The 16192-nt window shown below is 39.7% G+C and overlaps 1 protein-coding gene across 9 annotated transcripts in view; it reads right to left on the minus strand.

Moving 5' to 3' along the window:
- Positions 1–4973: 4973 nt before the first annotated feature.
- The window catches only part of XPO4 (exportin 4), a 132620-nt gene continuing 121401 nt past the window's right edge, over positions 4974–16192 (minus strand). For all 9 annotated transcript variants that reach the window (XM_045588530.1, XM_045588528.1, XM_036454700.2 and 6 more), the window contains 5 exons: positions 14848–14966; positions 13366–13496; positions 12731–12848; positions 12244–12336; positions 4974–6926 (listed from right to left, as the gene is read on the minus strand). In XM_045588530.1, coding sequence (XP_045444486.1) covers positions 6729–6926; positions 12244–12336; positions 12731–12848; positions 13366–13496; positions 14848–14966 — 659 coding nt within the window. In that variant the 3' untranslated portion in view covers positions 4974–6728. The remainder of the gene's footprint in view (positions 6927–12243; positions 12337–12730; positions 12849–13365; positions 13497–14847; positions 14967–16192) is intronic.

Genomic DNA, 16192 nt, shown 5'->3' on the forward strand with positions numbered 1-16192 from the left:
TAATTTCAAATATGCCCTTTTACTTCCACTTAGCTTTAAAAATAAAACTGAACCACCATTTGAGATTACAAAGAATTCATATTGACCCAATCTAAGATCCCCATGTTTACAAAATAAACAAAATGATGCATAATCTAATCAACACACCAAAGCATCATTTCTAAGCCAGTCAATATAAACCAACTGTATTTTTAGAGAGCACAATTATTTTAAATATGCCTTTTAAAAAATAATACCAAATTTTTATATTTGGGACCTTTAAAATCATCTATGGCTCTCTCAAATACAAAATGATTATTAGCCTGTGTCCCCAGATCCTGCCCTCAATAATTAAAGAGAGAAAATGAAAACTCAATACAACTCTGCTTAGTCCTCTTAAACCTAAATTTTCTATATCCACTCTTGGAATAAAATCAAATCTCAATACAATCTAAAAAATAACATTATGAATAAATTAATATTCAAAGCAAAATCAAGTTTAAAATATATTTTCAAAACACATTTTCTTTTTTTAAAAAAATATATATTTTATTGATTTTTTACAGAGAGGAAGGGAGAGGGATAGAGAGCTAGAAACATTGACAAGCTACCTTCTGCACACCCACAACCAATGCACATGCCCTTGACCGGAATTGAACCTGGGACCCTTCAGTCTGAAGACCGAACTGAGCCAAACCGGTCTTGGCAACACATTTTCTTTAAAAAATAAAACAAAAACTTTTCACCTTATTTAGCTCAGTGGTTAGAATGTCAGCCCACAGGCTGAATGGTCTTGGGTTTGATTCCTGGTCACGAACAAGTACCTTGGTTGCAGGTTCGATCCCCACCCCACTCAGCAATTATGGTAGACAACCAACCGATGTCTCTCTGGATCTCTCTCTCTCTCTCTCTCTCTCTCTCTCTCTCTCTCTCTCTCTCTCTCTCTCACACACACACACACACACACACACACACACACACACACACGTCAATGTTTCTCTCCCTCTTCTCCCTCCTCCCTCTTTCCTCCTACCTCCCTTATAACTCTGTCTGAAAATCAATAGAAAAAAATATCCTGGGGAGAGAATTTTTTTTAAATTAACTTTTCAATAAATATATTTACAAGATTTAAGATTAGGCAAAGAGAGTGAGTCTGTCTGACACAACAGAATGGCAATTTTTCACTTTCCCTGAAAGGCCATAAAAAGAATGACCCAAACCATTAAAAAGATTTACTACAAATAAATCCTCAACTTCAATGATTTAACTGATAACTTGGGACATTGTTTCTAAGACTAAGCTGAAATAAAAATACATTGAATAAATTTTGAATGTAAACGTTTTCTTTCTGAATCCTGAATATTCTATTAGGGGCTGGGTGTTCTCACAGAAGGTAATGCAAATCCTATCTATACAGATATATCGTGTGTTTTTTTTAAATTTTAAAGCATGACTGTATAATGTCCCCAGTGTCAGTCATTCTATGATGGTAAACAAACTAGCACCATTTCAATCAGTTTCATAAAAGTCTAAATACCCACGAACAAATCACACACAGTCAAAACAAAAATGTAATAAAAATATTTAGTTAAATGACACATAACTCCCATTTATAGATTTAAAAATACAAATAAAATTTTACCAATTTGATAGTCAGCCTTTAACTGGCTCAATACATAGCCCTGATTTATTTCCTAAAATCCTATTATAGCATCTTTTGAAAAATGAAATGCAACTTTATACCTTATACTTTCATTAGTAATGTTAATAGAGGTAAATATTTAAGCCATATACTTGTCCCTGGGTCTCTCAAAAAAAAACTGAAAAGTCTTAATATAAGTTTAAATGTTTAATATTTATAAATTTAAAAAATTTTACACATGCTGAATGGTAGCAATGCTAACACTTTGTGATGATTAAACCACAAACTCACTGCATGAGACTCCGTTCAGACAGCTGAATTGCAACACCAGTATTTGCAATGTGTCATAATTTTATGTGGTAGATGATACCAGAAAGCCTAGGTTCAGAACATTCTTGAGGTCAGGTCCGTGTTAGATACATAGTACAGGTGATTTATTTAATTTCAGGCTAATAAAGTTAGCTAACAGTACATACCTGACAGCTCCTAATAGCTGAGACCTAAGCGTATAGACTGAAAGGAGAAGACTCTCCACTGCTAGGAAGGCCTAGGAATAGGTGAGGAGCGAATCCCAGGGGGTGAGGACAAACCCCTGTGCATATAGCTCAGTCTTCAGACTTAGCTATGGAGTTAAAGGTCAGAAACAGATCACTCCTCCAGTCCTCTAGAGCAGAATGGATGCTCATTATTAACTATGTGTCTTTACCTGAACCAAATATATTCTTTGGCTAAATATGTCATGAGTCTCCATTATAATCTATCAGAATTACATATAAATTAAACTGTTTAAAGTTCAACTTGAGTTACGGCACTTCATATCAATTTGAGCTCAGAAAATAAACCTAATTTGAACTTTTTTAATTTTAGAAAATCAGTGTTTTCAGAACATAGTTATTACCAAGTCTGAGGATATCCACTTATATTTTTAAATAATTTAAAGCATTATATCCTCAAATCAGCTGTTATTTTATAGAAGAATTTATAAGAAGTTATATTAAAAACTTATATCCAAATCAATTCCTTTTTCTCTAGTTAAGAAAAAAAACAAACAAAAAAAAACCTAAGAAGTATTGAGGTTCCTGCTGCCTTAACAGTTAATATTTTTTTCAGGATCCAATAAGGACAATTATCCATCAGAGACAAGTAACCTAGTAAGGTCTAATGATAACCACCTTTAATGACAGACAGAGGTGGCAAACAGAAACAAGTAAAAGTGTAATAGAAAAAATAGTATTTTAAGGGTTCAATTGACATGGTCTACTAGGATACTAAGACTTGAAATCAACAGCTAGTTCAATACTTGAGAGTTTCATACAAGTATTAACAGAAATGGTCAGAGCAGTTGGATTCGGGGTTAAGGACACGTTCCTGGGCTGCAGGTTCAATACCCACCACGGTGGGATCACGTGGGAGCCAACCAATCAATTTTTTTCTCACATTGATGTTTCTCTTCCCCGCACTCCCCATCCCCCAACTCTTCCACTCTCTCTACTAAAGCAATGAAAGCCCTAACTGGTTTGGGTGAGTGGATAGAGCGTCAGCCTGCAGACTGAAAAGTCCCAGGTTCGATTCTGGTCAAGGGCATGTACATTCGTTGTAGGCACATCCCCAGTAGGAGGTGTGCAAAAGGCAGCTGATCAATGTCTCTCTCTCACTGATGTTTCAAGCTCTCTATCCCTCTCCCTTCCTACCTGTAAAAAAATCAGTAAAATATATATATTTTTAAAAAGCAATGAAAAAATATCATTTGGTTAAGATTAACAAAAAACAAAAAAAGATAGTAAGGAGTGTTACTAGGGGAAGGTATTTTAGAGATGCTGGGTTTTGAAATGAAAATTGTGAAAAATAGTAACCATCTCATTCTAACAGGATAATGTAATATAATTAGACACATGGCTTACAACGAAGTAAGCCTGTTCTTAAAATTAGTTTGAAAAAGAATGCAAAGGTGCATTTTTTTTTATATAAAATGTCACACTTTCTACCAGACAAAACTCATTGCAGTGTTGTTAACATGCCATTGTTTTCCAACAGATTAAAAGACAGCAAGTAATAAAGACACAACTGTGAAGAGGACACTGAAGTACTGTTCTGGAAAAAACTAAAACAAACAAGCAAGCAATCCTTGTAACAGAGCTACAAGGATGACAGGTGCTGTTATATGAATACCAACTGTGAAAGTACAAGTCCATAGAGACTGTGCCCTGGGAAACAAATTGGCCCAGGAAAATAAAATCAAATATAGAATAAACTGAAAACTAGACATTAAAGGTAACTATATATGACCAGAAATTTCATACAAGACAAAATTCTAAATAAATATTTTTCAATGTCCCTTTAACATATATAAAAAAGGGGAGCACAAATAATGTTCTTATTTTTAAAACACTTTGGACAACAGTCAGTTTTAATAATAAAACTTAATTTACTAAAATTAAGTCAGTGTTCTTGACCCACACAGGGCAAAGAGCAAAACCTCTAAAAATGAAAAGTCAATAAGCACAGCTAAAGACAAAACTGGACAAAATAAAATAAAAAAGGACTCAAACTAAACAAATATGTATACATCTAAAAAAACTGATCATTTATATAATAGGATACTACGTGGCCATAAAAAGGTTTAAAAAAAAGAAAAGAAAATATGACCTTTTGAGACAACATAGATGAATCTGAAGGTTAATATGCTAAATGAAATATGCTGGTCAGAGAAAGACAAGTACCATAGGATCTCACTTATATGTGGAACCCAATAAACAAAATAAACTGACCAACAAAATAGATCCAGAGACACAGATATATGAAACAGACTGACAGCTCTCAGAGGTGAGGGAGAACGGGAGGACTGGGTGAAAGAAGGTAAAGGGATTAGCCAAAACACATACCCATTATATGCACAACCCATTAACACAGACGATATGGTGACAGTCAGAGGAAAGGAGGCACAGGGGCTAGGTGGAGGTGTACAAAGGAGGGGGGGTGAATGGGAATATCTGTAATAGTTTTAACAATAAAAATAAAGTTAAAAAAAAGATGACCCAAATTAAACAAATACGAGTCAGAAAAACACATACACGAACACCAGAAAAATGTCCAGCTGTTGCAGTTAAGTGGCATCCCCATTACCTAAAAAATGGTGTTGCCTCTTTTTTCCTGTTTGCTACTAATCACATTCTGGTGACATCTTAAGGCTGATTTGGTCCAATCCCAAGTACATATTCTTTTCTTTAAAGTTGTCTAATTACAATGCAATATTATTGACAGCATCTAGGATAATTAAGCCCATACATTTCCATCTAGATAGCAGTTATTAAATACAGATGCCTTTTTATTTCCCAAGGCATCCCTTTTCTACTCATCTTTGATTTTAAAAACTTGATTATAGTTTTGTTAAAGCCAGTGAACCTTTCTAGTCAGTTGCCGGTCCCAGTACCCTCTGGCAAAGGGACTACACTGACACCAACGAAGCAGTGTGCGGAGCTGGGAGACCACACATCAAGAACAAGGCAAAACAGTGGTTCCTGGTGCAGATGACTTCATGTTCATTAAGGGGAAATAAAAAAATCTAAAAATTAACACATGGCTCAAAGTATTTTAAAAAATACAATATGCATATTGATAAACAGTGACATAATTTTTTCCTAGCTGTTTTTAAGATGCTTTGCTTCCCCTCTGCTATTACTAGATGATGATAACTAAGAGAAATAAATGGTCCTTGAAGTTCTGGCTCAAGGCTCTGCATTGGTGCATGTCTAAGGTAGAATGCCAAGCTGGATATAACTTAGATGTTCCTGTTTTGGTAATTGTTAATAGCAGCTACACAGTTTCACAAAGCATCACTGCGAAGGTTCAGTGCTCAAGGCAATCCCACCACATTCCAGGGACAGTTAGCACGGATGTGTCAAGAGCATAGCAGGACACTCTCCCTGTAAAGCAATGTCACTGTGCCCTGTGACTATGACAAGGCAGTGGGCAGTTTTACATGCCTGTGGTTTCCATAATTTAAGGGGAGTATGGTAGCAATACAAAATTTTCTCTTAAATTTACACGATTCCTATGAAACGAGAAAATACCCATTCCAGCATAATTATTTCTCCTAATGCCCCAATGTCTAAAATCTGCAGGAATCAGTCACTCCCATCCTCAGAGTAGAATACTGTAGCAATGGATATAAAGCTGGACAGAAACATATTCCCAGAGTTATACTACATATGGATGAGCCTGTTTCACTCACAAACCCACATGAATACACCACCAAAAGGGCACCACCAAGTTCAGAGTAGCTAACTTCCAAACCAACTCTGAGGCATCAAAACTGTTGGTTGTTTTGTTTTTTGTCTTTCTTCTTAAAATTAAGGCAATGGGATGGCTACAGTTCCTAAAGTTTATTTTATGGAACAAAAATATACATGCATTTTCCTCCTGAAGTTCAGGCACCAGAGTGTGACTAGAGGCCTGTACTCCACAAAACCTGCCCACCACCCATTAGCCCAGTGAGCACCCGCAGCGCCTTCCCCTCCTGCCAGACTCAAACGGAATCACAGGGAGAAAAGCACCACAGCACAAAGCCTCTTCCGAGTTTTCACAGTGATTCAAAACTTTTGGGTTGGCAGAGGGGAGGAGTTCATTAAAATGAAAACCCAGAGCCCACAGGCAGAAATTCTGACAACGATGGCCCGCAGTCGGGTCCAGTTCCCCAGTGCTGCAGGTGCTCCACGGACGTTTAACATACATTACCGAATAGCCACCTAATAGTTCCTAACAAAAACTTCAAACTTTGGCTAGTCACCTAACGTTTGACAGAGAGGGAAAAGGCACTGAACATGATTTCATGGTGCCCTTATCTGTTTGTACATAGATGATATTTCATTTTGAAAATATTAAATCACCATTCGAAACCTACAGAATACTTATGACCGACTGTGGAAACACCAAACAGCAGACGCTGATTTGAGGCTGAGCTCTCCTGTCTCACTGCATTCATTACATGTCAAGCTCTCCAAAACCCCAATGGCCAAGAAACTGAAGGACAGGACAAGACTCAAGTCAACTTTTAGCAATTCAATGCACTTTGTAGAAAGGATCTAAATTAAGCATAGAGTTTTGTTCTTTATTTTACACAAAGGAGACCACCAACATTTGCCATAAATTCTTCCAAACTCTTTAGAAAAGCCATCTTCTGTTTCCGATCCAGCGTAGGAGGGGTGCTGCTTGCAGTGAGCTTGTTGAAGGCATCTGCTAATCTCTGGTAAATAACTGGGTCTTGTTGACTTGACAGTAATGTTTCAACCAATTCAGAGTACTCAGCCTATTGAAGAGATAAAGTGCATATAAAAACACATCTTTCTCAAACACAAGGTAAGTAGGTCATATCAGTTACTGGATGGTGGGATTCTAAGAGGCAGGGTCTGCCAAGTCTTCTTCACAGTTAGCACATAATCTAGGTTCCATCCAGCCTTTGCCATTGCTAATTCACCTATTATAACAACCTTATGAGGCAAGTACTGTTTACATTCCTGTTTTAAAGGAAATTTACATAATAGTGAGATTACCTAATACATCCAGAATCATATCGCCTTTTAGCAAAAACCCAGACTGTTTGATTCCAGAAGCAATGTAATTACCAATTTCATTGTGTTGCCTCTTTTGTTTTCAAAGCACATTATTCATGTTTGTTTTACATTTTATATATAACCTAAGTCTGCAACTTTGTACATTTTCTGAGAGGTTCTATAGACACTATGTCCACGCAGTTCTGTAGACAGCAGGTCACACAAATGCAGGTGAAAAGTGGCAGAGTGGGAGAAGGGTATTTTGGTCTTTTCTCAAAGTGGAAGTAGGAAATCTGAATCGACTGTGCACATGCAGCTCAAACCAGCACTGTGGCTCAGCGGCTCTGGGAAGAAGGAAGCAGGAGCTTAACGAATATACGGGTATGTTATGTATATCTTTTATATTGTTAGTGCCCTTCACATTATAGCCTTATACAGAGGTGTGGGAAATGAAGGCAGGGCAGCTTTCTAAGATAAACTCTCTCTCTCTTTTAAACCCTCACCTAAGGATATGTTTTCAGAGAGAAGAAGGGAGAAAAAGAGAGAGAAAAAACATCAATGTGAGAGAGAAACATTGATTGGTTGCCTCCTGTCTTCGACCTGACCAGGGATCGAACCCAAAGCCTGGGTATATGCCCTGACCATGAATTAAATCCGCAACCTTTCTAATGTACGAGATGACACTCCAACTGAGCCACCCGGACAGTGCGATAAACTTTCTTGAAAAAAGCTGGTCTGCCACTATTTTTCATTAACTTCTTGGCATATCATGATGGACCAAAATGGTAAAACCATGTTAGTTACCACTGGAAAGAAGAGTAGGGCATAGCACCCTACCACACCCAGGCATGAGCCAGAATGGCTGCCTTCACTGCCCACCTCCAAGGGACAGGATTGTTCACAGGAGAAGAAGAATAAACTCCAACCGCGTCCCAGCTAATGTGAACTGGCTGTGTTCCTGGGCCAACACAACGGGACGTCCTCCTCACCAGTCCCAGGCTCCTGTTCTCTGTCCTACATGTATGAATGTTTTTAAAAAGGCAACCAGAGCCCTAGACAGTCTGGCTCAGTGGATAGAGTGTTGACCCTCGAACTGAAGGGTCCCAGGTTTGATTCTGATCAAGGGCATCTACATCAGTTGCAGGCTTGATCCCTGGCCCCGGTCGGAGCGCATGCAGGAGGCAACAGATTGAGTCTCTCTCACATCAGTGTGTCTCTCTCTCGCTCCCCTTAGGTTCCAACCTCTAAATCAATGGAAAAATATTCTCAGGAGAAAATTAACAACAACAAAAAAGGCAACCAGAATATAAGGACTTATACATTTTCTAGTAAGAACAGGAAGTCAAATGACAGAAAGGCCCCTTACTGGGATGGGCATCATTTCAGGAAGTGAACTTATGAATACCTGCACAAACAATACAGAAGCCGGCCTAATGGTGGCCTTCAAGTACTTCGCCAACCGCTATGAAATCCTATCTTTCTAAAAGAGAAAATAAATGCAGCCCCAAGGAGCCAGTCACAGAGGATGCTATGGCCTCTACGCTTTAAAAATAAAAAATTTTAGAAACCAAGATGGCGGCATAGGGTAGACATCCGAATGCAGCCTACCACAACAAATTTGAATTTAGAACTGAAAAACAGGGGAGACATTGCCCTGAAGCGCCAGACGGCTGGCTGAGAGGAGGCTCTGCCATCTGGGAAGGAGAGAGAAGGCACGCTGAACCTCAGGAACTGTGAAGATACGGAGAACTGTATGCACGAAAAGGCGCTGGCTTACTCGTGGCACACGGAGAGGAAGGGCTGGACCGAGATTGCTGCTGGCTTACTCCCGGTGCACAGAGAGGGCAGGCTGGGCTGAGTTCGCTACTGGCTTACTCCTGGCGCGGAGGGGGCGAACAGCTAACGTGGCTGGCTTTCTTGTCCGAGAGGAAAACAGAATCACCCTATTGCTCTGATAAACGGCCCCAGACAGGGAGAGGCCAGACTGTCAGGCAGTGGGCAGAGATCTCTCAGAGGTGTGTGAAGCCAGAGGCCATTACTGCGGGACTTGGGGAGGAGCCAAAGGGAAAACAAAGTTTGTCTGCACCAACCCGAGACTCCGCCCTACCTGTGGCTGAGCACAGAAACTCTCCCAGAGGCTGGCTTTCTCTAAGGAGGGACTTGCAGGAATCCAAAGCTTGTCTGTGCCTTTACCAAAGAGGTGCGTGCGCACCTGCAACCAATCTTCCAAAACTCTCCAGGAACAGGACTTTTCTAAGGCGAGACTGACAGGGAACCAAAGATTGTCTGCGCCACCCCGAGACCCCGACCTATTCAAGCAGAGTAAGGAAACCCTCCTAGCTGAGACACTGCTGATCCTCACAGCCAATTGGGTTGGAGATCAACGCTTCCCAGTGATAACAACAATAAGCAAGGCTTAACAAGACTGCACACACAGCCCACAAAGGGCTACACCAAGACTGTCCACTGCAGGTAACTGGGAAGGCTGTGCTACTGGGCTCTACCAGAACACCTAGCACACAAAGCTATTCCATCAAATCAGGGAAACAACTAAAATGCAGACAAGAAGAAGGACACAAAGGAAGGAGATGGAGGAAAAGAAAAGATTGGACATTGAGTTCAAAACTACAGTTATAAGGTTATTCAACAATATCCTAAAAAAGGCCGATAAAATAAATGAGACCTATGAGGATATGAAAAGGGAGCAACTAGAAATAATAAGGGATCAACAAGAAATGAAGAAAACATTGTCTGAAATAAAAAATATTATACAAACTCCTAAAAACAGACTGGAAGATCACAAGAATCAAGACAAAGATTTAGAACACAAAGAGCCAGAGGACACTCCTCTGCAGAAGGGAGAAGATAAGAGAATCCAGAAAGTTGAAGATAGTGTAAGAAACCTCTGGGACAATTTCAAGCGAACCAACATCAGAATTATGGGGATTCCAGAAGAGAGAGAGCAAGATACCGAAAACATATTGGAAGAAATAGTGACAGAAAACTTCCCCCACTTGGGGAAAGAAATAGACTTACAAGTCCAGGAAGCCCGCAGAACCCCAAACAAAAGGAATCCAAGGAGGACCACACCAAGACATATCATAATTAAAATTCCAAGAGCAAAAGACAAAGAGAGAATATTAAAAGCAGCAAGAGAAAAGCAGGTAGTGACCTATAAAGGAGCACCCATAAGATTGTCAGCTGATTCCTCAACAGAAACCATGCAGGCCAGATGGGGATGGCAAGAAATATTCAAGGTGATGAATAACAAGAACCTACAGCCAAAAATAATCTACCCAGCAAAGCTATCACTCAGAATCAAAGGACAGATAAAGAGCTTCACAAAAAAAAAAAAAAAAGTTCATCACCACCAACCCAGAATTATATGAATTGCTGAAGGAGGTTATTTAGGAAGAGGAAGAAGATAAAGATAACAATTATGATCAACAAATACGCAGCTATCAACAAGTGAATCTAAAAACCAAGGGAATTTAAAAATCTGATGAACAATATTAACTGGTGAATATAATAGAATCAGAGGTATGGAAGGGGAGTGGACTGACGATTCTCAGGGAAAAGGGGAGTGGGGGTGCGAGAAGAGACTGAACAAAAACTGTGCACCTATGGATGAGGACAATGGGGGATGGGAAAAGGACAGAGGGTGGGGTGGGAACCTGGTGAAGGGAAGCAATTGAGGGGGGAAAGAGGATCACATTTGTAATAATCTGAACAATAAAGATTTATTTAAAAAAAATTTTTTTTTTGATTGATTTTAGAGAGGAAGGGAGAGGGAGAGAGAAGCATCGATGTGAAAGTGAAACATCGGTCTGCTGCCTCCTGCATGACCCCTACCAGGGATTGAGCAGACGTGTGCCCTGACCAGGAATTGAACCAATAACCTTTCAGTGCATGGGACAATGCTCAACCAACTGAGCCACATGGCCATGGTGGCCTCTACACTTTTTTAAAAAAAGTCTTAGTGAACTGCTGGTTTGGTTCAGTGGTTGACCACTTACCTATGAACCAGGTCACGGTTCAATTCCCAGTCAGGGCACATGCCCAGGTTGCAGGCTCTATCCCTAGTGTGGGGTATGCAGGAGGCAGCCAATCAATGATTCTCTCTCATCATTGATATTCTCTCTCTCTCTCTCTCTCTCTCTTCCTCTCTAAAATCAATAAAAATATATTTTATAATGTCTTCGTTCCTCTAGCCCACGTGTCAAACACAAGGCCCGCGGGCCAAATCTGTCCCGCCAGGCCTTGCAATGTGGCCCGCACCGCGCTGTCATCACTGCACTCCGCTGTGTTTCCATCACAATGACAGTTTATGAGTGTTCAGTAAACCATTCGGCCCGCGATTTAGGCTGGATTTTAGATTTTGGCCCCTTCTCTGATTGAGTTCGACACCCCTACTCTAGCCAATCACTTGGTCTTGCTGGGACATATGTGAAGAAGCGGGGTAGGGGATAGGTTTTGGGAAACTGATTCTTCACATACACTTGATGGGCATGTACAATAACGAAGGGAGATGGGTGAGCCAGCATAATTTTTCTTCTTCTGTTATATTGGCCCCACCTCAGTGACTGCTTCAGTCTTTAAAGACTCAAAGAATTAGAGAGGGTGAGGGAGGTGAAGGGAAGGGAAGAACACTTTCCATACTATAGTATGGAATAAATACTGTTGTTTCTCGGCTCTCTGAAGACAGTCTCTTCTGGGTGCCCCATCTCTTTCATCTTGTTTTTCTTACAAAACTGAGTTCCTCAAGGACAGAAGCACATCTCCATTATCCTCTCAAATCTGACTCCTGGTTCCTAGCAATTGTGTAAGGATAAGCTTTAGGGCAAAGGATGGATTATAACAATTCAGAAGGGGTAATAAATGCTTATTAACTGATAAACAGCTTACCTAATTAAAAAAAGCCAGAGCTAATGAGGAGGTTAAGAAATAGGACTGCACTGCAACAGAACTGCATCCCTGAGTCAGAGATCCCCTAAGATCTGTACAGTTAACACCCACCGTGGATCTGAATCATCTCCTCCTAAAAGACAGCGCCCAAAGGAGCTGCGGCCGTACCTGGTGCAGGCACACCAACGTGTAGAACGCCTCACCGGCTGCTGTCGTCATCTCAGTGTTGTGCTTCTGCAGAACCAGCATATCAAAAACCAGCTGAAAGTGCACAAGGAAACCGCTAAATAAAGACACACAACACAAAAATCACACAGTCCTCCAGCTCCTCCCTGCTCCAAAAAAGAAAGAGGGTGGCTTGTGATCAATAAATATATCTGAACATTAAAGAAAGTATTTTTTTAAGCAGTTAAGATATGATATAATTATTTACTGTGGTATAATTATTAAATTATCCAATTACCCATTATATTTATATCAGTTTTTAAGAAAACAGAAGTGGAGAGTTACATGTCCAGAAAGTGGATCTCCAGAAAACAGTGAACAGAAAGTGACTATTAAAGAACATAAGCACTTCCTGATTTGAAAGATTTATGTGTATTGACAGTCCTTATTAATGCAGGTGACCTCACAACCTGCTATCCAAGCACCTTACCTTCAGAAAGTGCCGTGTCGCTAGAAACAGTGGTGAGTCCGTATCTTGAGCTTTTGCACACTGTTCAGCCAATGGTGTCAGGGCCTCCAGACACAGCTGGCAAACCTCCGAGCTCATTCTGATCATGAAGGTCAAAGAACAAATGCAAGTAGACTCACTTGACATATTAAAGACAAAAAATTACAGCTATTATCACATGGAGTGTATTTCTAGAAATGAATGCAGGAAAGCTATAGCTTGAACAATGTGTCTTTACTGAGCTAAGTGAGAAAAGACTCCCAAGGTTTTGAAGTGATCCACAAGTGTTTGGGGTCTGCGACTGGAGACTTCCAGCATGTTTTTGATTATGAGGCACACATTGATAAAAGCCTTGCTATTTTCTGCCATCGGGTAGCTAAGATCAGACACTCAGCAACAGTATGTGAAATTATTTGGGAAGCCGGAGCCAAATGTCCCTAGAATCTGTGAAAGAACTAACAACATCAAAATAAACACAGAATTAGGGCAGTTATAGAAATGGTGGCTTTTTTTAAGAAATAAAACTGAAATATAAAATAAAACAAAAAAATTTTAAAACTTCAGGTAAGATCTTTCCCCCATGTGATAAGTGATAACAATGCCTATTTAAAGGATACGAAGTCATTCCCAGTTCTAGAGAGCACATCAGACTTTTAAAAAGGTCTTCAGGAAGTTGTGGTATTTTTTCAGGAAAAATCTCACAAATAAATGTAATTAATTTGTAGTATTGATTACAAAGTGTTGGAAACTAAAAAAGAAAAATTAAATATTTAAGTGTTTAATGTTATCTCATTTTATTTTATTTAATACAAAAAAGTAACAATAACAGGTAAGCTTCTAAGTATAATGACGTTTTAATTGATGTTAGAACAAGAAAAGAATGGAGAGGGAGGGGGAATGGAGAGAGAGAGACAAAGAGAGAGACAAACATTGATTTTTTATTCCATTTATTTATGCATTTGTTGGTTGATTCTTCTATGTGCCCTGACCGGGACTGAATCCAAAAGCTTGGTATATTGAGACTACTCTCTAACCAACCTGGCCATTGCATAATTTTTTTAAAACACATATAAGATGCCTGACCAGTGTGGCTCAGTGGTTGAACATTGACCTATAAATCAGGAAATCATGGTTTGATTGCCGGTCAGGGCACATGCCCAGGTTGCAGGCTCGATACTCAATGTGGGGCAGCCAATCAATGATTCTCTCATCATTTATGTTTCTATCTCTCTCCCTCTCCCTTCCTCTCTAAAATCAGTTAAAACATATTGACGAGGGGGGGAGGAGGGAAGAGGGGGAGAGGGAGAGGGAGAGGGAAGAAGGGGGAGGGGGATGGGAGGGAGAGGGGAATAGGGAGGGGGAGGGGGAGGGGGAGGGGGAGGGGGAGGGAGAGGGAGAGGGAGAGAGAAGCAATGGTCTGGAAATCTATGGCCTTCTCACTCTGACACTCATACTCTTCCCCCCCCTCCCTCCCCAGTCTATGCACGTGTGCACAGGCGAACACACCTCCCACTTCCTCTCCATTCATGTCCTTGTCCTCAGCTTCAGACTCCTATGACATCTCATGAAAAGAGGGGTAAGAAAGGCAGCCTCAATTCAATCACACCCAATACTGAGTGATAAAACCAAGGTACAAAATTAAAAACTGTATAAGTCTTGGTTTCTTACCATCCTGTTTCTACATGGAGGGATTTATGAATTCATTCCATTGTTTAATCCCTTAATCTGAGAATAATGTTCAACAAGTAACAGAAGAATGCATACAACTGAAAATCTAACATAATTTTAATTGCTTAATGACAAATGATGAGGGAATCAAAGTTGCTAACATGAGAATGAAATTTCTAAAAGCCCCACTTTTTCTGTAATAACTTATTTTGAATGCAGAACTCTGGGGCAGGAGTAAAGGCCTGTGTTCTGAGCTGTAAACACGATTTTAATGACACTAACAGCAACTCAAATGTTTTATTTCCACACGTACTTATCAGACAAACAGGTATTCATATCCCTTAGTTAAATCAGAGGGACATTATTGTCTAAAATATCTTGAAACTTCAAACACACACTTTTTAATGTTCATATTCGCTTTCTTCAATTACCTTCAAAAGATCTTGTGACATCAAGGGCAGGATTAGGTTGACTCCATATAAAACAACATCCGCGGCTGACACAGACCTGCTTGCTGCTTGCCCCGGCTCATGTCCCCTAAACACTTCATCTATGAACAGAAACCACGCAGTCTTACAGCCATAATATCAATAAATCTGCAAAGTTGGATACATTCTACCCTTGAGAAATAAAAACAGGTTTGAATCTTAAGCCACAATAAATCTGACTGGATAGCAGGACACCTGGTAAGCTTGCCTTCTGTATTTCACTCTTTAGGATCTCAACATACAATATACAGATGGTATTCTGTGTTTACATCAAATATTACTATTCAATAATAAAGGAAAACTGCCAGGCAGGTGTGGCAGTGGTTGAACGTCGATCTATGAACTAGGAGGTCAAACTTTGATTCCGGCTCAGGGCACATGCCCAGTTGTGGGGTGTGCAGGACAGAGCAGATTAATGATTCTCTCTCATCACTTGTTTCTACTGCTCTCTCCTTCTTCCTTCCTCTCTGAAATCAATAAAAAATATATTTAATATAATAAGAGAAAATAATGCTTAATCAATGTAGTGAAAAATAAATCTACCCTACTAGTCAAACTATGAGTTAATTAATTTCCACGATAATATCTATTTTATTTCTTAGGTGTGTGGGACTTTTTTAGCTGAAAAGAAATGGAGGAAAATATAGAAATTAACATGTCACATAAAAGAGAAAGTCGTTTTTAAAAAAAAGAGCTACGAGAATGAAGTTTATTAACTTTAATCCATGCCTATAAATTAATAGGAATCGTAAGACTTAAATAGATAAGTGAGCAAAGTCCATAAACAAACATCTAACAAAACTACCAATCCAATGAAAAACAGTTCATTCTAATCAAGCAAAGTAATTTTTTTTTTTTAAACCTCTCACCCAAGGATATTTTCTCCACTGATCTCCAGAAAGAGTGTGGGAGGGAGGGAAGAGAGGAGGGAAGAAAGAGAAAGAAACATAGGCAGGAGAGACACATCAACTGATTGCCTTCTGCACACGCCCAAACTGGGACCAGGGATTGAACCTGCAACCAAATGTGCCCTTGACAGGGAATTAAACCCTTGACCCTTTGATCCAAAGGCTGATGCTCTCACCACTGAAAAACTGGCCAGGACTAAAGTTACTATTTCTGATTCATTAAATTCAAGATGTATTTTGTTGTTGTTGTTAATCCTCACCAGAGGAAATTTTTCCATTGATGTTTAGAGAGAGTGAAAGGGAGAGACAAAGACAGAGAGAAACATGGATGTGAGAGAGAGATATTGATTAGTTGCCTACTGCACACACCCCAACCAGGG

Source organism: Pipistrellus kuhlii, unplaced genomic scaffold (assembly GCF_014108245.1).
Source record: "Pipistrellus kuhlii isolate mPipKuh1 unplaced genomic scaffold, mPipKuh1.p scaffold_m20_p_3, whole genome shotgun sequence".
Classification (NCBI taxonomy): Eukaryota; Metazoa; Chordata; class Mammalia; order Chiroptera; family Vespertilionidae; genus Pipistrellus; species Pipistrellus kuhlii.